General features: G+C 47.3%; 2 protein-coding genes across 2 annotated transcripts; both read right to left on the minus strand.

Annotated features, from left to right (window-relative positions):
• Positions 1-3,266: 3,266 nt before the first annotated feature.
• On the minus strand, positions 3,267-18,300 carry LOC117535599 (UPF0606 protein KIAA1549-like; the record flags this gene model as incomplete). Its single annotated transcript, XM_034200122.1, is given in 23 exon segments — positions 3,267-5,799; positions 5,915-6,069; positions 6,153-6,274; positions 6,350-6,402; positions 6,678-6,860; positions 6,862-6,927; positions 9,683-9,818; positions 9,918-10,147; positions 10,215-10,396; positions 10,682-10,824; positions 11,302-11,504; positions 11,856-12,023; positions 12,025-12,041; positions 12,275-12,452; positions 12,979-13,130; positions 13,241-13,300; positions 13,390-13,573; positions 16,073-16,372; positions 16,473-16,555; positions 16,662-16,729; positions 16,731-17,431; positions 17,635-17,903; positions 18,161-18,300. Coding segments are annotated over 23 exon segments (3,972 nt in total). The 3' UTR covers positions 3,267-5,574.
• Positions 18,301-18,602: 302 nt separating this feature from the next.
• Positions 18,603-23,741, minus strand: LOC117535600. The gene is made up of 2 exons (XM_034200123.1): positions 22,783-23,741; positions 18,603-21,584 (listed from the first exon to the last, which is right to left on the minus strand). The coding sequence occupies exon 2, from the start codon at positions 21,557-21,559 to the stop codon at positions 20,495-20,497; it is 1,065 nt and encodes a 354-aa protein (XP_034056014.1). The 5' UTR covers positions 21,560-21,584; positions 22,783-23,741; the 3' UTR covers positions 18,603-20,494.
• Between the last annotated feature and the right edge of the window lie 1,844 nt (positions 23,742-25,585).

Raw genomic sequence — 25,585 nt, forward strand, 5'->3', positions numbered from 1 at the left:
TGAGTTCAGCCACACGGTGGCGCTGCTGCTTCATGTTCCTGTTGGTGTTCAACATTAACCTCTTGTTCTTTTCACCCTTTTTTTACCACCCAACATTTTTGAGTTTTTCTTAAGATAATAATCAGGAATTAAAGAAAACAATACATCTCTGGAATGTTGTTATTGTTACGATATCGAACAATAAATGTGCTAAATAAGGCTAATCAATAATAATTAGAGAAAAGGGTGAAAAACATTTCAAATCCGATGTTTTGATGTAGTTTCTTTAAACTGAAGCACGAGAAGCTAAATAACTTCAAATAATACTTTTGAACAAAGACATTCAAACTAAGAAGCTGCTTTCTAGTGAAATGATTATGATATATTATGAGAGGCCTGTAAGGCGTCTCGCCTGGGGTCACTCCCCATTTTTTTTTAGCTCCAGGTAAAGGGGGGGGGGTTATAGAGCTAGACATTAAATAAAACTAGCTTTAAAGTTTAACGTTATCAAACGTGTCAATAAACATGAATCTACAAAATAAAAAACATCCCACTTCCATGTTAGCAGCGATGCTAAGCTACACACGACAGAAGACAGGAAGGGCTGCAGGTGTTTTAAACACATCAGTTTAATGTTGAGTCATGTGACAGCTGCTGGCAGTGCCCCCCCCCCCCCCTCACATTAACTCCTAATGCAGCAGCTTCACTTGAATACACACATCCCATAATAACACACATATCTGAGAGGAGCTGCAGGAGTCCGGAGGAACAGGAATGTTTGAGTCTGACGACGGCCACGAGCAAACCACAGACCCCAGGTGAGCCTCAGGTGAACAGGAAGTGATGCGTATCGACCAACAGGTAAACAGGAAGTGGCCAACAGATAAACAAGTAAACAGGAAGGGGTGCGTATCGACCAACAGATAAACAGGTAAACAGGAAGTGGCACGTTTGGACGCCTGTGCACAGGTGTGACTGGGTGTTTCTCAATGTCGAGTAAAGCTGCTCCAGAGCCACTATTTCAAGCATGCTACGTCATCGAGTGCCGCAGAAGGACTGTTCCAATGTCCAGGATCCTTGGAATTCTACCGAGCCCGGCGTACTTCATTTGGAGAAATGTCGAAGCTGCACATGTGTAGACTTAAAATCCCCACAATGCTTTGCGCACGGACCAATTTCCCCAAATCTGTGGCGGAAAATGTAAGAGGCGGGGCTTCTCATATGACTCACACCTGCACACTTGCTAGCCTGTTCCACTCTTCGTTTTCCGAATGCCAGGAAGGATTCTTGTCTCGCTTCTGAAGCAAGACGCTCGGCAGACACGTGCTACCAAGCAAGCGCACTCAACATTGAGAAACAGCCACTGTCTATTGGTCGATCAGGAACCTGTTAAAGTGAAGTCCTGAGGTCTTATAACTTCTATGATCCGGTTCATTACGTTTGTTCTGGACGTCAGAGCAATGTTTAAAACTGCAGCAGTTAAAACAATTATTGCTTATACATTTTTTATTTTGAGCACAAAACTTAATTTCCTGTGTTTACACATTCCCCTAAGGCAGGGGGTCAAACTCAGGGCCGCGGGCCGGACTTCACTTTCTGTGGCCCTGCAAGAGCTCTGAAAGAATAGAATAAGTTTATATATATACATATGCCGCTTTACAGAAGCACGTTTCCCATAAACTACATGTCCCACAATGCATCTCATTGTGTGTCATGCACACTGACAAGGCTTGAAATGAGTTGCCCCAGACTTCTGCTTTCAGACGTAGTTAATTATGAAGTTATCACCCTATCAGATAATAATCCAATGCAGAGGCAATAATGTAATAATATATATATAAACTCCTGTAAATCAAACGATGTGTCTGTGGTCCTGCAGCCTGTACGGTGGCCGGTACCTGAACCCCCTCGTTACCGCTGGTCTGTGGTCTGGCGGGCCGTCCCAGGTGTGTGTTCTGAGCGTCTCAGATAGAAAACAGAAGGTAGAAAACGCTCAGCAGGAGTGTGTGATCTGCAGGTTGTAACGCTCGACGCCCGCCCATTAATGTCCCAGTGTTGGCGGGGCGTCGAGTTAGCACCATGTGATTCTGCAGGCGGGCCTCAGTGAACAGGAACCAGAACCAGTCGTGGTCAGCAGAGTAATCACACATTAAAGATGTATATATATATATATGTTTTCTATTCAACACCATACCCACTTTCATTTATATTTACTGAAACCATCTGCTGTTAGCTTAAAAAATATCTTTAGCAACGCAAAGCAAAAAACAGACGTCATATTAATCTGTTTGGATCAACGATGGCACAGCGACCCTCTCTGCTCTTTAGTTTAAACACTTTAGCATCATGCTAACACGAACATCACGAGAAGCATCGAACTGAGTCGAACATGCCGAAGAAGAGACGGACAGAAACCAGAGTTTACACAACGCGACAGAGAACATTCATTCACCTGAAGACCGGTCGTTCACCTGACGACCGGTCGTTCACCTGAAGACCGGTCGTTCACCTGACGACCGGTCGTTCACCTGAAGACCGGTCGTTCACCTGAAGAACGGTCGTTCACCTGAAGACCGGTCGTTCACCTGAAGACCGGTCGTTCACCTGACGACCGGTCGTTCACCTGACGACCGGTCGTTCACCTGACGACCGGTCGTTCACCTGACGACCGGTCGTTCACCTGACGACCGGTCGTTCACCTGACGACCGGTCGTTCACCTGAAGACCGGTCGTTCACCTGAACGGTGAACGACCGGTCGTCAGGTGAACGACCGTGTAGTGACGTCATTTCGAAATATGCACCAAAACCAGTACAATCGTCACGTTTTCAGGGTAAAAATCTAAAAAAAACGTCCGCTATTGTCGTTGGCATACTGGATTTGTTAGGAAAGACATATTTCCCGCTCTAATAACTCTCAGATTTGCTCAATAAAGGGCCGATGACTAATTTTTACTAGAAAGAGCTTGAACGCAACAGAATGCAACTCAATGCAACGACTGTTTAACATATGCAGCTCAACGCCTTAAAGCTAACAGCTAAAAGGCTACCAGCTACCAGCTAATGAGCTAGCTCTTCTGGCAGGTTTCAACACAAACAGCGTAACTAGGATCAAAGAGGGACTTCCCTGTCTCCCAAACACATCTGTTATCGTCACGTTTCAGACTCTTCCAGAATCCAGAATTGAAGTTGAGGTTATTGGGTTAGCGGATGTTTAGCTTTAGTTTCTGGTTGCGATGAATGACTGGTTTCCGGTCTCCGCCCCCTACAGAAACATCTTCTTATCAAATGTCCTGCCCACACTGACGGATGCAACAGATCAGCGATGGAGGAACTTGATATCGAAGAGATGCATAAAAGCGCTAATTTTTTTTTTTTTTGGTTTGCCACCGATACATGAACAACACGAGCTAGCAGCTACGCTAATCAACATCTACAGCGAGCTTAAACACAAGAGGAACACGACCGTAGAACAGTAGTTGGTCTTTTTTTCATCAAAATAAGATATTTAAAGTATACTTTCATATATAAGCAATAAAAAAGAAGTAACATCTCAATACTCAGATAACTCTTACATTAATGTTGTGCTCATTTCTATTTCTTTACAGATACTCTTATAGATATTTATATACTGAGACCTCATGATGAGTGATGGGAGAGTGGAAGGCAATCAGTGGTCGATGAGGACGAGGCAGACGGCTAGCACCACAGAGAGAACGTCTACTGCAGAACCTCAGGGGGGAAGATCTACTGCAGAACCTCATGGGGGAAGATCTACTGCAGAACCTCATGGGGGAAGATCTACTGCAGAACCTCATGGGGGAAGATCTACTGCAGAACCTCAGGGGGAAGATCTACTGCAGAACCTCAGGGGGGAAGATCTACTGCAGAACCTCAGGGGGGAAGATCTACTGCAGAACCTCAGGGGGGAAGATCTACTGCAGAACCTCAGGGGGAAGATCTACTGCAGAACCTCAGGGGGGAAGATCTACTGCAGAACCTCAGGAGGGAAGATCTACTGCAGAACCTCAGGAGGGAAGATCTACTGCAGAACCTCAGGGGGGAGATCTACTGCAGAACCTCAGGGGGGAAGATCTACTGCAGAACCTCAGGGGGGAAGATCTACTGCAGAACCTCAGGGGGGAAGATCTACTGCAGAACCTCAGGGGGGAACGTCTACTGCAGAACCTCAGGGGGAAGATCTACTGCAGAACCTCAGGGGGAAGATCTACTGCAGAACCTCAGGGGGGGAGATCTACTGCAGAACCTCAGGGGGGAAGATCTACTGCAGAACCTCAGGGGGGAAGATCTACTGCAGAACCTCAGGGGGAAGATCTACTGCAGAACCTCAGGGGGGAAGATCTACTGCAGAACCTCAGGGGGGAAGATCTACTGCAGAACCTCAGGGGGGAAGATCTACTGCAGAACCTCAGGGGGGAAGATCTACTGCAGAACCTCAGGGGGGAAGATCTACTGCAGAACCTCAGGGGGGAAGATCTACTGCAGAACCTCAGGGGGGAAGATCTACTGCAGAACCTCAGGGGGGAACGTCTACTGCAGAACCTCAGGGGGGAAGATCTACTGCAGAACCTCAGGGGGAAGATCTACTGCAGAACCTCAGGGGGGAACGTCTACTGCAGAACCTCAGGGGGAAGATCTACTGCAGAACCTCAGGGGGAAGATCTACTGCAGAACCTCAGGGGGAAGATCTACTGCAGAACCTCAGGGGGAAGATCTACTGCAGAACCTCAGGGGGAAGATCTACTGCAGAACCTCAGGGGGGAAGATCTACTGCAGAACCTCAGGGGGGAACGTCTACTGCAGAACCTCAGGGGGAAGATCTACTGCAGAACCTCAGGGGGAAGATCTACTGCAGAACCTCAGGGGGAAGATCTACTGCAGAATCTCAGGGGGGAAGATCTACTGCAGAACCTCAGGTAGGTCGATTCCCCCCAGAATTTCAGGAAGGATTGTCCAATGAAGAACTTCCGGAGGGACTATCCGATGAAGAAGTTTAGGAGGGGTCGTCTGATGAAGAACCTGAGGTGGAACCATCTGAATGAGGAACTTCAGGAGGGGCAAGCAGAAAGTTGGTGGACTGTGCACTCCAGATCATCATGAGGTCAGATCCACTCCGGATGTTAAGGAATGGGTTGCCTCAGGAACAGTTCAGGGGACAATCCACTCCATAAGGTCCCGAAGAACAGGGTTAGGGTTAGGGTTAGGGTTAGGGAGAACCAGGAGAGGTTCCAGAGGTTCAGAGCTCCAGACCTTTGGGAATGAACTGCAGCTTCAGGTGTTCAATGATCTGCTCCTGAAAACCAGCGAGGGTGATCTCTGAATCCACTCCAGGAAGCACTTCAATGGAAACGTGAACTGATGAAACACTGAGCTGAAGGATGACGGACCGACATACGGGACCCTGTTCAACACCGGAGGTCTTTCAGATAGTCATTTCTGAGTCATTTGGGGCTTAGCGGCACAGACGTAGATTAGTTCTAGACAGGGTGGATCAGTTCATGGTTCATGGTTGTAATCCAAAGTTAGGCTGTGAAAAACTATGATGGATGAAACCAGTTGAGTCCTGATCCACCAGTCTAAGGGTAGCTGGTGACGGCCACCTGTTTCTGGGCCAGGCGGCGCAGCTCCTCCCTGATGGCCTTAATGAGGGAGGCGGAGGTGTGGGCGGAGGGCGAGGCGTCCTCCGGCGGGTACTCCGGGGTCGGGGAGGTCAGGAGGAGAGGCGGCGCCAACGGGTCCCGCAACGAGGAGCTGGGCATATGGAAAACTGAGGAGGAGGAAAACTCAGGAAACGACAAAACCTGTAGGGAGAGACCAGAAAATATATCCAGATTAAAGGAGTCATTCGTTATGATCAACAAGGATTGGGGGGTCACCAGGGACATGGGGTGGATCTCCTGAGAGGTTTCTACTCACGCTCTCTCTGCTGGCTCCGGACCGGCTCAGGTCCTGGTCCGAGTGCTGCTGGTTCCAGTTGGACCCGGTGGGTCCGGACATGCTGCGACCGACCCCGGGGTACACTCCGATCTGACTGGACAAACCCACCTGGGTCAGGTGGTGCAGCTGCGCACCTGCAGGACAACACATGGTACAGATTGAGCACATCTAGTGGTCCACCTGCAGGAGGGACGTGAAGTTTAAGAGTCTGGATTACCTGTGCTTCCCCCTACAGGTCGCGGTCTGGACGAGGAGGGGGGGTCCTCGTACTGCCCCCTGCTGGAGTAAACAGAGTCCTGCTCTCCGGTGGAAACAAACCCTCCGGAGCTGAGGCCCTGCCTGGATAAAACACACAGGATGAGTTCTGGTTCCGGCCTGGCCTGCAGACCTGGACCTGGTGTTGTTGAGACTGACCTCTGCAGCAGGTTCTGCATCGACGTGGGAGACATGCCGAGCTCAGCGTACCTCTGAGGAGAGAACCACAAGATTCATTTGAAAACTAAACAAACAGAGACCATGACACCAACATGCTAATATTATCAGTATATTACCTCATCAGTACCACTGACTGCTGGTCCTAGTGAGTCCATCCATCACTGCTCTATTTATACTACTACTACTACTACTACTACTACTAATAATACTAATACATATACTACTACTTATACTACTATCTATACTACAGTTACCTACCACACTTACAACAATATACATGTATTATTATTATTATTATAAGACTCACCGCGGAGAAGGGGCTGTGTGGGGAGGCAGCGGAGTAAGGGGGTCGGGGGGAGGGTCCGCTTACCCCCCCGCTGCCCCCCGAGGACGGAGACACCAGAGCGAAGGCGTCGTCCAGCAGGCACAGCATCTGCTGCCGGGCCTCCTCGATGGAAGGCTGGGGGGGCAGGTAGGGCGGGGGGGGGGGGCGCCGAGTCAAACACCTCGTCAGTGGGGGAGGGGCTGCCGTGGTCCGGGGGGAGATCCGGGTCCGACTGTGGGAGGGAGGGGAGACTCAGGGTGACATCAGGTTCAACCATTACTGACAAGTGTTCGGGGAAACATCGGGAAACATGTGATATACTGAGTAGGGCTGCACGGTATTGAAAAAAACTGACATCCGCGGTATATATTGCGGTTTTTTTAACCTGTTAAACCCCAAAGTCCCGGCGGGTACTTTACTTTTTTTTTTCACGACAGTGTCTCAGGGGATCGTAATATTTAAGAACCTATTAATGTGTTATACCAGATTAACGGAAATAATCTCAGCTAACTGACGATACAAACCATTTTATACCAAAACAAAAACACAAGTCTCATAAGAAGCATCTAAATTACCCCTGAGCGAAAAATGCTAATGCACTTTGGCACAGAACTCAAGATAAAAGTACCCTTATTACTTATCGTAGCTGCACATACAAGATATCCGATTAAAGCTGAGATTCCACAGATTATTTAGGTATATAGTATCATCCCTGAGTGATCCGAACTCGGACAGGGGAAGCAAACACAGACATCACAACACGTACCTTTACGTAGCTTCGAGGGGAGATCGTCTCACCGTAGCTGTCAATCTGATCAAAAGACGTGTTCAATGGCATTAAAACGAGAAAGAAAAAACGCGGCTGAATCGGTTAATCCATAGGTTTTTAACGTCTCTGTATAAAAAAATGATTTAATTTATAATCCATAATTCCATTTTTATGTAAATATCGCAGAGCAAAAGTTAGCTGCTAATTGTAGCCACCATAGTGGCTGCTGCTTCCGGTCTTGGCTATGCGGAAGTCTCACACACACATTACCAAATAAGGACTGTGTGATTTCCCCTCGATTCCATTGGCTCTGACGGTCAGAAAGAGATGTCACATGTCACAATCCAGCAAGGGGGGCCAGAGATATGGAAAACCCACCCAAATGGCCCCAGAAGAGGGTCTTTTTGTGCTAAATCTGTCTAAAAAGGTCAAATATCAGGGGAAGTTCTACACACACCAACACATGAACAAATAAGGAGTGAGAGTGACGACGCGTAGCCAAAACCGGAAGCTGCCACCAAGGTGGCTACCATTAGCAGCTAACTTTTGTGATCCGATTTTTACATAAAAATGGAATTATGGATTATAAACAATTGCTTCAAAGCCAGAGATACATTATCAACCTATGGATCAACCGATTCAGCCGCATTTTTTCTTTCTCGTTTTATGCCATTGAACACGTCTTTTGATCAGATTGACAGCTACGGTGAGACGATCTCCCGTAAAAGCTCCGTAAAAGGTACGTGTTGTGATGTCTGTGTTTGCTTCCCCTGTTGCGAGATCGGATCGCTTAGATACTATACTTAAATAATCTGTGGAGTCTCAGCTTTAATCGGATATATTGTATGTGCAGTTTCGATAAGTAATAAGGGTATCTTTATTTTGAATTCTGTGCTAAAGTGCGTTAGCATTTAAAAAAAAAAATGAATAAAACCGCACGTCCCTGCGGTGTGAATACCGCGCATGCACATACCGCGGTTATCGCCATGACACGGTATATCGTTCAGCCCTAATATTGAGGACCCTTTGTTTGTAGCCTTTATTTAACCAGGTGAAGCCCCTTGAGATCAAAAGATCTCTTCTTCAAGGTGACCTGCAGGACATTAGTTACTCATGTAACATAGAAACAACAGAACAACAATAAGGATGACATACAACATAATGTACAAGGTATAGTTTACAAACTCTATTCACAGAGACAGGTACCATGAGCATGTCACCCAGCTGAGTTTCAAAGTGATGCAGGGGAACCAAAGTGCTCAGTTTTAAACATGTTTGCAGACTGTTCCAATTTAGTGGAGCTGCACAACTAAAAGCTTTCTTCCCTAAGACAGTCCTAGCACTTGGCACATTTAATAAAACCACATCATGAGATCTCAGGCAATACGTACTTTCAATTCGTCGAGAGATCAGAGAGCAGATATAAAAAGGTAGTTTACCCAACATGGCTTTATAGATGAACATGTACCAATGACTGAGCCTCCGTACAGTTAGTGAAGGCAGACCTGCCTCGGCATACAGGGTACAGTGATGAGTCAGTGTTTTACAGTTAGTAACACATCTCAGTGCACTGTGATACGCAGCATCTAACTTGTTCAGGCAATGGGCAGGTGCATTCATATAGATCAGATCACCATAGCACAGCACAGGTCAAAAGCTCACAGAGCCTTTTCCTGGCCTCAAGCGAGAAACAGGACTTGTTCCTGTAGAAGAAACCTAGCCTAACCCTCAGCTTTTTAAGCAGGTTATTGACATGAAGTTTAAAAGTGAGACAATCATCAAGCCAGATACCAAGGTATTTAAAACAGGCAACCACTTTGAGTACTTGTCCTTGCATAGTTACAATATCTAAAACAGGCTCTGGAGTCTTTTTAGCTTTAGAAAAGAGCATTACTTTGGTTTAATCAACATTTAAAAGAAGCTTTAGTTCAGAGAGATGAGTCTGAATAATGTTAAAAACAGCCTGTAATTTAACACCAGCTTCCTGAATGGAGGAATGTATCATCCGCATAGAAATGTAAAGTAGCTTCATCCACATTTTCACCTAAACTGTTGATGTGGAGAATAAAGGTGGACCTAAAACAGAACCTTGAGGAACACCATTAGCAATGTTTAACCACTCAGAAGACAGCCCATCAAAGTGAACACATTGGGACCTTTCAGAGAGGTAGTTCACAAACCACCCACTGCATGGCTGGATATGCCAACTTTGACTCACCATGTAGGCCACGTTGTTGAGGCCCGGGTACTTCCTGTAGGTGGCGCTGTGGTCGGTGAGCAGCCGGTCTCTGTCGGTATCAGGAAGACTTCCTGGTCCGGGCTGAGACCTCCGACCCCGAGGAGAGCGCCTCCCCCTGGAGACAGAAAACTCATCAGGAGCGAGAAGAGAAAACTATCAAAAAACATATGTGGAAAACATTGTTAATATGATGAGGGGTTTGTGCGACCCTGACCTCCGGCGGGAGTCGGGGGGCGTGTGGGGGGTGTCGGCCTGCAGGATGCAGTCCATGTGGTCGTGGGCGGAGCTATAGAGCCGCTGTGCCACCGCGCTCTGAACCGGACCCTCCCCGAAGGCGTCCATGATGTCGTCCATGGACGGGAAATCGCACTGGCCCCGCCTCTTGGCGCGCTGACGCAGCTTGTTGCGGTGGTGCTCGATTTCTGACTTGTGTCGCAGCGCCACCTAAAGGACAACAAGGTGTTAGAACAGATTCATATGATGGTTGGGGGGGGGCGCTGGTTACTCTCACCTCTTGGCTGACCCTCTCTGTGAGGGAGGGGCTCAGGTGAGGCTGGGGGGGGCGCGGCTGCATGGCGATCAGCTGCACCTTGTTGTTGTTCTGACGCCTCGTCCCGTCAGACGAGCCGCGAGACAGACGGTCCACGTGATCGAAGATGGAGGACGAGGACAGCAGCTCGTCTGGAGCGCTGCCTGGGGGACAAAGACACTTTAGAGTCATGGGAATAAACAATTCATACAAATATACGAGTTACTGACGCTCCGAGAGGCATACACAAACTACTACTCGATAAGTGCAATGTGTAAGTAAACAGATGCAAAACGTCCCTTTTTTTATTGCAAAAATATATGTAAATAATATGTAAATTATATTTTTAATTATATTTTAAATAATATGTAAATATTATGTAATATCCAATAAATCTGTGAAAAATCTCCCAAATCTAATTGATATAATTCAAATTCATACAAACGTACCCATCTTGTGTCTCTGACCATTTTTGGGCGTCTTCCTGTGCTTCCCCTCGCTGGGCGTGGCCACGGCCCGCGTGCTCTCCTCCGCCGATTCCCTGCCGCTCGATTGGTCGCTGCCTAACGAGTCTCCGTCTGACGGGCTGAGCCTGACGAGGGACACCAGTTAACGCCATGCTTTATGTTAGGAAGACACTGAGTGTCCTCCTCCAACATGAGAGTAACGTGATAACAAAGGTATCAACTGTAGCTGTGACCATGACAGCATGTGTGATTACCTAGAAGAGCATCAGGACTGTTTGAGGCATATGATAGCTATGTGATTAACATGATGGTTCAGCCTCTATGGAGAGAGACATCAAGCATGCTCATTTCTGACGTGGAGCTAATCTGAAGTAAACATTGAATACTGCTTTCTATTCCTCCATCTTGTGACTGTGTAACTCCCTCTCTTGGATATCAGCATGTGAAGGACACTGTTCAGGAACTAGCTGATGCTCTGTATGTGATGACTCCTGTGAGAGGATCACAGATACATGGATCCTGAGATGAAGCTCGAGCCGGGGACCAGGGAGAGTTCTCTAACAGTCTATAACTCTGTTCTGCAGAACCTGAAGGTAACGTACCGGCCCCGGCGCCGGCTGGACCGTGGCACCTTGGTGGACGACCCTTTAGATTTGGGGGTGTTGAGGTCGCCTCCGTCAGAGGGCGTGGCCTCTTTGGTGGGGGGGGGCGGGCCGGGCTCCTGGATCACCATGATGTCATCCTTACTGTGCTGACCCAGGTGCAGCTTCGCAAAGTCAAAGCCTTTCACGCTGGGGGCCTGAAGCTGGGGGGGGGGGGACAGCTGTTAGTGAGGACCCCAGGGAGCAAAGACTCAAAGGTTTTATTGTCACATGCAGATATCTAGAGAAATGGAAATGAAATTCTTCTGACCTTTACAAGAACAGAAAATGAAATGAAATAATTTACATTAAGACAAAATTAAATATGGTTTATTGCGGTGATAACTATTTATATAAATAAGTAGATTTCAAGATACAAGCGGATGAATGTTTATGGATGTGCTTCACAGAGGTCTGATGGCCTGTGGGACAAGAACATGTTGTTGCTGGGGTGATGGGGGTCTTTTATAATCCTGAGGGCTTTCTTCTCTTATAATCAGGTAACCCCCCCTCACCTTCTGCCTCTGCTGGATGGTGTTGATGGCGTCCGGCTGGAACTCGAGCTTCTCGGAGCCGCAGAGCTTCCAGTAGAGCAGGACGATGATGAAGAGCGCCAGCAGCACCGGGACCAGAACCCCCACGATCAGCCAGACGCTGGAGGACTGGGTCTCTGCCGGGGGGGGGCGACAGCAGCTCCACCGCTGGGGGACACAAGTTCATCTTCAGGGTTATGAAAATGCATCAAAAAATATCCAAAGAAATCAAAAAATATTCAAAAAAATGTGCAAAATATCTTAGGAATGTAAAATAACTGAATTTATTTTATTTTTTTTATTTGAAAAACATCCCAAAAATATATTTAAAAAAAGATGAAAAATAATTTGGGAAAATATGTAATGTTTCAGTTCCATTGGAGAGTCTTGTGTTTCCTCACGCTGAGCCAGGGGTCTCTGGACGCGGTGCCCCAGCACGATGGCAGCTCTCTGCAGGTCCAGCCGGTTCAGGGTCAGCGAGGTGGTCTCAGCCAGGACCCGGTCCCCACCTGGACCCTCAACGAAGTAAAACACCTCCAGGGGGCGCTGCGGCCCCGAGAGCAGCGACACCCGCACCACCTGGCAGAAAGATGACATTACATCACATGTCATTTGTTAGACGCTTTTATCCAAAGCGACAAACATTCAGTTCAATCCCCTCAGGAGCACTTTGGGGTGAAGAGTCTCAGGGACACGACTGCTGACTGCAGTGGGGTTTGAACCTGTGCTCCATTCCACTGCGCCACAGGGACACAACGACATGCTGAGTGCAGAGGGGTTCCAACTTGCTACCCCCTGATTCAAAGTTCAGCGCACAATTCCACTGAGCCACAGCCTCCCTGAATACGATATACCTGGGTACTACAGGTACCTGTACACATAAACCTGTATACTATATGTCCCTGTATATATGTACCTGTATACACCTGTGTGTACCTGTATATATGTACCTGTATACACCTGTGTGTACCTGTATATATGTACCTGTATACACCTGTGTGTACCTGTATATATGTACCCGTATACACCTGTGTGTACCTGTATATATACACCCGTATACACCTGTGTGTACCTGTATATATGTACCTCTATACCCCTGTGTTACCTGCAGGCTGCTGTTCCCCGCGGCGCTCGCCCTCCTCCAGCGCCCCCTGCTGGGCACCTGCTGACTCTCCTCCAGCAGCAGAGCCAGGCGCCGCTCCAGACGGGCTTTAAAGCTGCGCTCGGACACCGTCTGCTCCTGCACGCCCAGCAGCACTGACACACACACACACACACACAAACCTCAGACACCTGCTCCACACATCACATGATACAGAACACCTGCTCCACATGTCACATGGTGCAGAACACCTGCTGGAACTCACCTGTCCGGACCCAGGTGGAGCGCAGGTGGTGAGACGTGTTCAGCTCGGGGTAATGGAACGCTGTGGACACATTTCAGACATTCAATAAACATGGAGCTGATAGCTTAGCATTGTTAGTGTGTGTGTGTGTGTGTGTGTGTGTGTCGTACGCTCAGCGATCTGCAGCGCGGGGAACCCGATGTAGAAGCTGAACTCCACCGGGCTGAGCTTCCTCAGGTGTTCGCTGACCTCCGACCCCAGCAGGAAGCCCTGCCCATCTCGCACCGCAAACGTGATGTCGACAGAAACCTTCGCCGCGGCGGGCCGAGAGACGGCCGTCGTGATGTTCAGCAGCTGGAGACACAGAGGTAGATCAGGTTAGTATAGCAGCCTCACCTGTACACAGCTCACCTGTACAGGGCCTCACCTGTACACAGCTCACCTGTACAGGGCCTCACCTGTACAGAGCTCACCTGTACACAGCTCACCTGTACAGAGCCTCACCTGTACACAGCTCACCTGTACAGAGCCTCACCTGTACACAGCTCACCTCTACAGAGCCTCACCTGTACAGAGCCTCACCTGTACACAGCTCACCTGTACAGAGCCTCACCTGTACAGAGCCTCACCTGTACAGAGCCTCACCTGTACAGAGCCTCACCTGTACAGAGCTCACCTGTACACAGCTCACCTGTACAGAGCCTCACCTGTACACATGCCTCACCTGTACACAGCTCACCTGTACAGAGCCTCACCTGTACAGAGCCTCACCTGTACAGAGCCTCACCTGTACACAGCTCACCTGTACAGAGCCTCGCCTGTACAGAGCCTCACCTGTACACAGCTCACCTGTACACAGCCTCACCTGTACACAGCCTCACCTGTACAGAGCCTCACCTATACACAGCTCACCTGTACAGAGCTCACCTGTATAGAGCTCACCTGTACACAGCCTCACCTGTACAGAGCCTCGCCTGTACAGAGCCTCACCTGTACACAGCTCACCTGTACACAGCCTCACCTGTACAGAGCCTCACCTATACACAGCTCACCTGTACAGAGCTCACCTGTACAGAGCCTCACCTGTACACAGCTCACCTGTACACAGCTCACCTGTACACAGCCTCACCTGTACAGAGCCTCACCTATACACAGCTCACCTGTACAGAGCCTCACCTGTACAGAGCCTCACCTATACACAGCTCACCTGTACAGAGCTCACCTGTATAGAGCTCACCTGTACAGAGCCTCACCTGTACAGAGCCTCACCTGTATAGAGCTCACCTGTACAGAGCCTCACCTGTACAGAGCCTCACCTGTACACAGCTCACCTGTACAGAGCCTCACCCGTACAGAGCCTCACCCGTACAGAGCCTCATCTGTACAGAGCCTCACCTGTACAGAGCCTCACCTGTACAGAGCCTCACCTGTACACAGCTCACCTGTACACAGCTCACCTGTACAGAGCCTCACCTGTACACAGCTCACCTGTACACAGCTCACCTGTACACAGCTCACCTGTACACAGCTCACCTGTACAGAGCCTCACCTGTACACAGCTCACCTGTACAGAGCCTCACCTGTACAGAGCCTCACCTGTACAGAGCTCACCTGTACAGAGCTCACCTGTACAGAGCCTCACCTGTACACAGCTCACCTGTACAGAGCCTCACCTGTACAGAGCCTCACCTGTACAGAGCCTCACCTGTACAGAGCCTCACCTGTACAGAGCCTCACCTATACAGAGCCTCACCTGTACACAGCTCACCTGTACAGAGCCTCACCTGTACACAGCTCACCTGTACAGAGCCTCACCTGTACAGAGCCTCACCTGTACAGAGCCTCACCTGTACAGAGCCTCACCTGTACACAGCTCACCTGTACAGAGCCTCACCTGTACAGAGCCTCACCTGTACAGAGCCTCACCTGTACAGAGCCTCGCCTGTACAGAGCCTCACCTGTACACAGCTCACCTGTACACAGGCTCACCTGTACACAGCCTCACCTGTACAGAGCCTCACCTATACAGAGCCTCACCTGTACACAGCTCATCTGTACAGAGCCTCGCCTGTACAGAGCCTCACCTGTACACAGCTCACCTGTACAGAGCCTCGCCTGTACAGAGCCTCACCTGTACACAGCTCACCTGTACACAGCCTCGCCTGTACAGAGCCTCACCTGTACACAGCCTCACCTGTACACAGCCTCACCTGTACAGAGCCTCACCTGTACAGAGCTCACCTGTATAGAGCTCACCTGTACAGAGCCTCACCTGTACAGAGCCTCACCTGTATAGAGCTCACCTGTACAGAGCCTCACCTGTACAGAGCCTCACCTGTACACAGCTCACCTGTACAGAGCCTCACCCGTACAGAGCCTCACCCGTACAGAGCCTCATCTGTACAGAGCCTCACCTGTACAGAGCCTCACCTGTACAGAGCCTCACCTGTACACAGCTCACCTGTACACAGCTCACCTGTACAGAGCCTCACCTGTACACAGCTCACCTGTACACAGCTCACCTGTACACAGCTCACCTGTACAGAGCTCACCTGTACAGAGCCTCACCTGTACACAGCTCACCTGTACAGAGCCTCACCTGTACACAGCTCACCTGTACAGAGCTCACCTGTACAGAGCCTCACCTGTACACAGCTCACCTGTACACAGCTCACCTGTACAGAGCCTCACCTGTATAGAGCTCACCTGTACAGTGCCTCACCTGTACAGAGCCTCACCTGTACAGAGCCTCACCTGTACACAGCCTCACCTGTACACAGCTCACCTGTACACAGCTCACCTGTACAGAGCCTCACCTGTACGGAGATGTTCCCTCACCTGTACACAGCTCACCTGTACGGAGATGTTCCCCGCCTCCTGGTGGCGCCGGCGGGTCTCGGTGTAGGCCAGAACCAGGCCTCTCTCGACCCTCTGGCTGAAGCTGCAGACCCGGACGTCCACGTGTTCGGGGACGAACTGCAGCACCGAGTGGACCTGGTACCGGAGGTCCGGCTCGCTGAACAGAGGCGCCACGGCGGGGACAGGTCCGGAACCGCGGGGGGCCCGGCGGAGCGCCGAGACCACCGACACCGCCGTGAAGATCAGAGGCCCGGACACCACCCGGAAGGCAAAACTGGACGGGGTTCTGAGGAACTGAGAGAGGAGGCCAAAGATCAATTAACCAGTAACCCTAACGGAACAGAACCGGATCAAAGTGGACCTCTGAGTGTCAGCTGTTGAGGACCAGGTTTACCTGCAGCTCCACGGATCGATTGAACTCTCTCTTCAGAAGATCTCTGACGGCGCTGAAGCCTGATGAGGATCCTTTGGAGCTCACTGCAGGAAACAGGGAGAGGAAACTGAAACACTGCCAGAACCAGAACCAGATCAGAATCCCTTTTTCGTCCAGCAGAGGGGAAATTTACATAGTTATATTACTCACCGACTCGGACCAGGTACATCTCCGGCTTGGTGACGTTGCAGAGGTACTGCCTGGTGGGGGGGGGTCTCTCTGGGTGTGGTGACAGGGGGGGCTCTGGTCAGGCTGATGGCGGTGCTCTGGGTGGTTGTTGTCCCCTTGGTGGTGGTGGTCCTCCTGGTTGTTGTGGTCCCCTTGGTTGTTGTGGTTGTTGCCTTGGTGGTTGTGGGGGGCCCCTTCAGTGGTTTCTCAGTGACCGTGGGGGGTCTCTCTGGTCTGTCGGGGCGGGTGGGCGGTCCCAGCGGGGGGGGGGGAGGCACCCGGCCCGTGGTGTTGGACGGGGGTCGAGGACGGGTTCTACCTGGAATCGAGGCTCTATCTCTGGGTTGTGGAGCAGAAGTGGTTCTGACGGTGGGGATTGGTGGGTTCTCCTCAGGTGTGAAGGTGGGTGGGAGTGTGAGGGGAGGGATGGGAGGAGAACCAGAGGTCAGGGTGGTGGGAGGGTGGGGGGTGAGGGTTGTAGTGGGAGCGATGTGGGAGTCCCGCCCCCTCTCCCTCTCCCTGGCCTGCAGGTTGGTGTAATACTCCAGGCTGTTCATGTCGGGCAGCAGCAGCTCTGTGGGCTCCAGGGGGGTCAGGTCCAGGTCGTAGTCCTCGTCCCAGGAGGGGAACAGGTCCGGGGGGGAGGGGCGGGTCTGCAGGGGGGCGGTGGGGGAGGAGGGGGAGAGGGGGAGGGTGGACCGGGACGGGAAGTCACTGTCGTAGGAGACCCAGACCCCCCCATGGTGAGACATCTGTCAATCAAACATAAACGTAAACAGTGGGCTGAGATTGGTCAATCAAAGTAGACACACGGCCAAAAGGCAGTTTTGTTGAATTCTGATTGGTTGAAGGATTAAAGAAACTTCGGGTTTTGTAAAGACTTAAAATTACATTTGGATTAAAAGTCAAAGTTTGGAAAAGACTCAGAAATGTCTCTGAACTGACTGAGACTCACCTGGTCCTCGGGGTGGGGGCTGGATAGCTCCTCCCCCTCCGGCACCATGAAGGACAGGGTCTCCAGGTAGTCCCCGGACCCCCAGGCCTCCTCCAGGGAGGGGCCGTGCTCCCAGGGCGGGGGGGGGGTGAGGGAGGGCTGGATGTGGGGGGGCGGGAGGCTGGGGGACAGCAGGTCTGGAGGTCTCAGCAGGAGGTGGATCCCCTGAGCTCCAGAGTCCTGGTCCGAGGGGGGCGGAGAATCAAACGTCCGGTTCAAGTCCTGCATACCTGGGGGACAACATCATATTTATCAATGTATTGAACATGTTAGAATCAAAACAAACAATAATAATAATTACAACGAAGAGAAGCTAAATTAAAAAATTGAAAATTGAAAAAACGTTCAAGGTTTAAAAGAGGCAAGAAGAAGCCTCAAACGGTTTCTGGTCCCTCTAGCGTACCCGATCCGAACTGAGACCTGAGACCCTGATCCAGTTTGAAGTAACACCAGCGTACTTTTAAGAGCCCCCCCCCTGACACATTACCTGCGGCAGGTGAGCTGGGTGTCACCATGGAAACCAGCGTGCCGAACACCAGCAGCATCAGGCCCGCGGAGCAGGTTCTGATTCTGGACCCCATGCTGGAGCCCGGGGGGGGTCTCAGGGGCCATCGGGGTCTGAAGCCACTGCAAGGGGAAATACACGTCAAGAAACACAACAAATAATAATAACAATAATAATTCAATTAAAATACAAAATGTTGATAAAACAAGAAGAACTTCAAAATAAAACGCTGCACAGGAAGCGGACCCTTTAAGAGTCCTCCATACATTCATACATACATATACATACATACATACATACATATACATATACATATACATACATACATACTGTAATGGCCAATTGTCCAAAGAAAATGAATGCTCAAAGGCCACTTAGTCTAGGAGGCGAGCTCGAGTATTGACTCAAGAAACCAGATACCTTGCTTGTTCCATTCAGGTGCTTTATTGAAAGGTTCCATCAGCTGGCGGCCCACTGCCGACGTGCAACGTTTGCACGGTATTTAAAACAAATAAACAAACAAGATTCCTGGTCATACGGATGTGTGCGGTCAAAAACTTTTTCCAACTTCCTCTCTAGACTTCCTGCTGTGTCATGCTGGCAGCGTCATTTATACCTGAGCACGCCCCTCCTATTGCTTTGTATAAATAATAACAAACATAAACTAGAGCTGTCCATAAGCAAGATGACACGTTACAAAAACAGTATAATAGCAATTCATAATTATTCAGCTCATTTAAGTTAAATTAAAGAATTTCAATTGGCTCACAAAACCATAATTCATTACCATAAAATAATGTGCCTAAATGGCTCTTACAATTCCGGCCCCTAATTATAAGGCGGGAAGACTTATAATTATAAATAATAACAAGAGCCATTTCCAAACTAACATATGGCTAATAATAGCTCAACTATACTCAACAAACAGCGTTTGCATTTACCTTTGGGGGAGGAATCCACCTACACCCCTTGACATGGGTTTTCCATAAACAAACTAAATATACGTATTTTATGTACATTTTTTTTTGTAAAGGCAAAATCAAGTGTCCTATTCACAAATGAGGCAAAGTCTTTGCACAGGCCTCTCCAAAGTACTGGATTTTGTTTTAACCAGTACTCTACGAACCAGTCCTTTAGAGTCTGTGATGGTCTGCACGACTCTTCCCAGAAGCCACGAGCTCCGAGGGGCGTTGTCGTCCAGGATCATGACAATGTGCCCTGGTGCTAGATTCTGCTTCACTTTAGTCCCTTTTGGTAAGGTGAAAGCCTCTTGAGGTGCACAAGGACATGAGGTCTTTGCCCAGGGCAATGGCTTCAGAGTCACCACTGACCGACTTTAAACAGTCATCAACGTAAAAGTTCCTCAGAACTGTCTCTACGGCCCGAGTTGTTGCCGCAGTCCTGTTTTCTTCTGCTGCTCTTCTTAAGGCAAAGTTAGCACAGCTGGCAGACGAGGTGGCGCCGAAAATGTGTACAACCATTTTGTAATCAACCATTTTTTGTGTGAGGTCTCTATTAGACCACCACAAAAGGCGTAGGAGGTCCGTATCCTCTTCTGGGACTCTGACTTGGTGGTACATGGCTTCTATGTCTGCCATCATTGCAACATGCTCTTGTCTAAAACGTGTCAGGACTCCGATGAGGGAGCTTGTAAGGTCAGGACCCTGAAGCGATTCGTTATTGATTGAAGTTCCATAGAAACTTGCATCACAGTCAAAGACCACCAGGAGTTTTTTCTTTTGTGGGTGGTACACACCATGGTGTGGGATATACCACACTCTGTCGTCTTGCCAGCTCAGTTGTGTCTCTGGCACCTTAACTGCATATCCCTTAATTAGCAGGTCACTAATACAGTCTGTGTATTCCTGGTGGAATTCTGGTTTTTTGGTGAGTCTCTTCTTTAGGTTAATTGCTCTCTGCACTGCAGCATACTTATTGTTTGGCAAGCTGACCAATGATGTCTTTGTAGGTAGATTGATGTAATAAAGTCCTTCAGCATGATGGATTGAGCTGGACACAGAGCTGATGAATTGTTTGTCTCGTGACATTTCCAGTTTGTCGCTGTAGCAATGCTCAGGAAAGTCTGCATTGTATTGCTGTATGAGTAGCCTTTCCACAGTCTCTACTGCAATCCGGTTGATTGTGACTTGGTGCTGCTCACCGTCCTCTGGCACACTGTCTTCTTGTTCTTTAAGTGGGCCATTAATAGTCCAGCCAAGGACCGTCTTTACGGCATATGGGCCGTTGTTCTGACTGTGAATGACTTTCCATGGCTCGAAAGCTTCATACACGTCATTTCCAATTAGGAGTCCTATCTCAGATGCACGGCAGCTCTACTTCCAGGAGGTGTGGCCATTTTTCAATGTCTTTCTGAAGAGGAATATGATCCTTTGTTACTGGAATGCTCTTTTGCGTGAAAACCTTTTTTAAGCTGATAAACTTTTCTTCTTTGATTCCACAGACCTCCAAATCTCTCAGCAGAGAACTTTTCACTTGTTTGGTTGAGCTCATTGTTGTTAGGACAAGCTGCGCTCCTTTTCCCTGCAGGTTTAGCTGCCTTGCTAAAGAGTCTGTGCAAAATGTTGCAGAGCTCCCAGGGTCCACGAAGGCGTAGGTTTTCACAAGCTTGCTTCCTGTCTTTGCTTTGATGTAGACCGGAAGAATCGCAAGAACACATCTATCTCCGGCCCCTTCACAGGTAGTAGTCTCCTGGTTTAAGCTCACCAGTGCACTTGAAACTACTGTGCTGTCTGACCTGGCCACCTCTTGGCTTTCTGCACGTGCATGATTGGAAACATTGTCCATTCTATGAATGTGCAGCAAGCTTGGGTGTCTTTCTGAACATGTTTGGCATGTCATTCTCTTTTTGCAGTCTTTACTCACGTGCCCTTGAACTAGGCATCCAAAACATAGTCCAGATTTCCATATAAAATCCACCTTGTCTTTATGAGCTTTTTCTGCAATCTGATGGCACTCCAATAGTGCGTGGTCCCTTTTGCAGAACAAACATGGCTTCATGAAGGCAACATTACTTGACGTCCTGCTATTCACTGTCAGAGGTTTGCAATGATCTTCCTCTGTTGATGTGGCCACACTGGTTGCAAAGATGCTTCCTTTAATCCTTTCACTCCTGGTATTTTTCTCCATTTGTAAAACGTTCCTGCTTTTCGCTTCGGCAGCAGATCCCTGCAGGTCACCAAAGAGAGGGTCGGCCAGGATTTTGGCTTGTTTATCCACAAAGTCGACCAAGTCTTTGAATCTCACTCTTCTCTGGCTCCTTTCTTGGATCTTGAATGCCAGCACCTTCCATCTTTCTATGAATTTATAGGGTAACTTCGAGACGATAACTCTCATATTTGTAGGGTTATCCAGCTCCTCCATGTAATTCACATCCTCCAGGGCGTTTCTGCAATTTAAAAGGAATAGGGAAAACTTGTTGAGTGTTTGTGAGTCCTCTGGTTTTATTTGCGGCCATTTTAGCACCTTTTCCATCAAAGCGGTGGCAATCTTCAGTGGGTTGCCGTAGCGGTCTTCCAACATGTCCATGGCTCTCTGAAAACCACGGTCGGGGGCCATATGCTGGCAGCTTTTTACAATGTCTTTGGGATCACCTCTTGTATACTGTTCCAGAAAGTACATCTTATCTGCAGCATTGTCTGTTCTGGAGCTGACTGTGTGTTGGAATGCCTTAAGAAAAGATCTGAAGTCGAGCAAGTCACCATAAAAAACAGGAAGATCACGCTGTGGGAGAAGGGCGAGCTGCTGATGTTTCACAAGCATTTCTGTTATATCAGTCTGCTTCTTGATTACTTTGCATATGTCCTTTTCATAGTCACTTTGTCGCTGATGTGCCCCACTGGCTAATGTACTTGAGTCCAGAGCCTTTGGTGCTTTAGGTCTAACTCCAAGTGCTGAAATAGACCTATCTGATGGGTTTACATGACTGCTTGGGATTAGTGGATGGCTGTGTCCTGCTTGCTCTTGTGTGTCTTCTTTCTGCTGTGTGTTTGCATTGTCCAAATACGTGTTCATTGCATCGCTCTTATCCTGTGCGTCATACTCTTCATATATTTTAATTTTAGCATTTGACACTGCTAAGGCTGTTTTAATTTTCAGCTCTTCTTTCTCAGCCCGAAGATGTGCCTCCTTAACTGCCAAGGCTTGACTTTGCTTTAGCGAGGCAGCCTTGGCTTCCAAAGCTGCACGCTTTACTTCCTCTCTTAGTCGTGCTGAGGATGCTGTTGAAGCGGATGAAGCCCTGCTAGCTCTACTGGATCTTGACACCACAGATACACTGTCCTTATGAGAAACATCATCGTTGCAGGCTTGTGGTATTTCTTTGCAATGCTCCTCACAATTAATCCACATATCAGATTATTTAATAAAGTCGTGAAACCTCTGAGATTTAGGCTCAAACCAGCTCTCTTGATCATGGCTCTTTTCTTCTTCGTCCATAAAAAGCACAACTGAGCAGTTACAGTCTTTAAACTCTTCAAAGATTACCTTGAAAAGTCTCATATTTGAGATAACTTCCATCAAGTTACAGGTGTTGCCCATTAAAGGCTCAACTTCATTCATTTTGGCAGTGAGTTGTCTTAATTTACCTCTCCTTGCATTGATGCAGAGCTGTAGCCGCTGCTCCATGGCCTTTTCTGTTGGTTTTGCTGCCCTCTTGTGGGCGTCGACCGTAAATGCACCCTCAGTGGCGCTGTCCTCCGACATTATTCAGCCGGTTTGGCTGAACAAAAGACAACAGCTGTTTTACCAAGTGGCTCGAACTCCAATGAAAGGCATGCAGAGTAGCGTGACAGCCTGCAGTCCATGTCCACACGGTAGAGGATAATCCAAATGGTCCTTTGCCCCAGTAGCCACGATCAGATCCACTTTGTTTCTGCCGCAGCTCCAGTAGCACGATCAGATCCACATCCGACAATTCCAGTGATAGTAGTTTCCTACACGCTAGTAATCCTCACGACGTTGTCGGAAGTTTTTGACTTAATGTAATGGCCAATTGTCCAAAGAAAATGAATGCTCAAAGGCCACTTAGTCTAGGAGGCGAGCTCGAGTATTGACTCAAGAAACCAGATACCTTGCTTGTTCCATTCAGGTGCTTTATTGAAAGGTTCCATCAGCTGGCGGCCCACTGCCGACGTGCAACGTTTGCACGGTATTTAAAACAAATAAACAAACAAGATTCCTGGTCATACGGATGTGTGCGGTCAAAAACTTTTTCCAACTTCCTCTCTAGACTTCCTGCTGTGTCATGCTGGCAGCGTCATTTATACCTGAGCACGCCCCTCCTATTGCTTTGTATAAATAATAACAAACATAAACTAGAGCTGTCCATAAGCAAGATGACACGTTACAAAAACAGTATAATAGCAATTCATAATTATTCAGCTCATTTAAGTTAAATTAAAGAATTTCAATTGGCTCACAAAACCATAATTCATTACCATAAAATAATGTGCCTAAATGGCTCTTACACATACATTCATACATACATACATACATACATACTACATACATACATACATACATACATACATACATACATTCATACATACATACATACATTCATACATACATACATAAATACATAAATACATACATACATACATACATACATAAATACATACATACATACATACATACATAAATACATACATACATACATACATACATACATACATTCATACATACATACATACATACATAAATACATACATACATAAATACATACATACATACATTCATACATACATACATACTACATACATACATACATACATACATACATACATACATTCATACATACATACATACATACATACATTCATACATACATACATACATACATACATACATACATACATACATTCATACATACATACATACTACATACATACATTCATACATACATACTACATACATACATACATACATACATACATACATACATACATTCATACATACATACATACATTCATACATACATACATACATACATACATACATACATACATACATTCATACATACATACTACATACATACATACATACTACATACATACATACATTCATACATACATACATACATACATTCATACCTACATACATACATTACATACATACATACATTCATACATACATACATACATACATACATTCATACATACATACATACATACATACATTACATACATACATTCATACATACATACATATACATACATACATTCATACATACATACATACATACATACATACATACATACATACATACATACATACATTCATACATACATACATTACATACATACATACATACATACATATACATACATACATACATTACATACATACATACATACATACATACATTCATACATACATTCATACATACATACATACATACATACATACATACATATACATACATACATACATACATACATACATACATACATACATATACATACATACATTCATACATACATACATACATACATACATACATACATACATACATACATACATACATACATACATACATACATACATACATTCATACATACATACATACATACATTCATACATACATACATTCATACATACATACATACATTCATACATACATACATACATATACATACATACATACATTCATACATACATACATACATACATACATACATACATTCATACATACATACATTCATACATACATTCATACATACATTCATACATACATACATACATACATACATTCATACATACATACATTCATACATACATACATACATATACATACATACATTCATACATACATACATTCATACATACATACATACATGTATGTAAGCCCTTGATTAGTCTCTGTGTGTCATTCAAGCTCGGGATAACCTCAGCTCAGGTGAGGTAAAGGACTCTCTGAGTGTTTAGATAGTTCACTTAGTCTAAGTTCTCAGTGGGTCTCAAACGGTGTGGTCACCATTTATGTAAACACATATTTCCATTTGAGAGGGTAGTGATTGGTCTAATGGAGAGTGAGGTGGGCTGAAGATCGGAAGGCTGTGAGTTCAAATCCCGCCAGGAACACCACCACTAGTGTGCCCTTGAGTAAGGCACTTAGCCCTTAGTTACTCCAGGGAGAATGTCCCTGTAATCGGTCATTATAAGTCGCTTTGGATAAAAGCGTCAGCTAAATGAAATGTAATGTGATTAGTCAAATATGCATGAATAAATAAATAAAAAGTTAACTAGGTGAAAAAAGGTAAGATACACTTTTAAAACTTGTTGAGAGAAAACTAGTCTTTGCTGCTGCCTCAAAGAGGAGCAGGGGGAGAGGAGGGAGAGGGGGGAGAGGAGGAGAGGAGGAGAGGGAGGAGCGGAGGTGAGAGATTG

The sequence above is a fragment of the Gymnodraco acuticeps genome, unplaced genomic scaffold, assembly GCF_902827175.1.
Source record: "Gymnodraco acuticeps unplaced genomic scaffold, fGymAcu1.1, whole genome shotgun sequence".
In the NCBI taxonomy this organism is placed as follows: domain Eukaryota; kingdom Metazoa; phylum Chordata; class Actinopteri; order Perciformes; family Bathydraconidae; genus Gymnodraco; species Gymnodraco acuticeps.

What these genes read in the sequence shown, in the direction of transcription:
- LOC117535600 (XM_034200123.1), bottom strand. Translation starts at nt 21,559, where the DNA reads ATGGAGGAGCTGGATAACCCTACAAATATGAGAGTTATCGTCTCGAAG.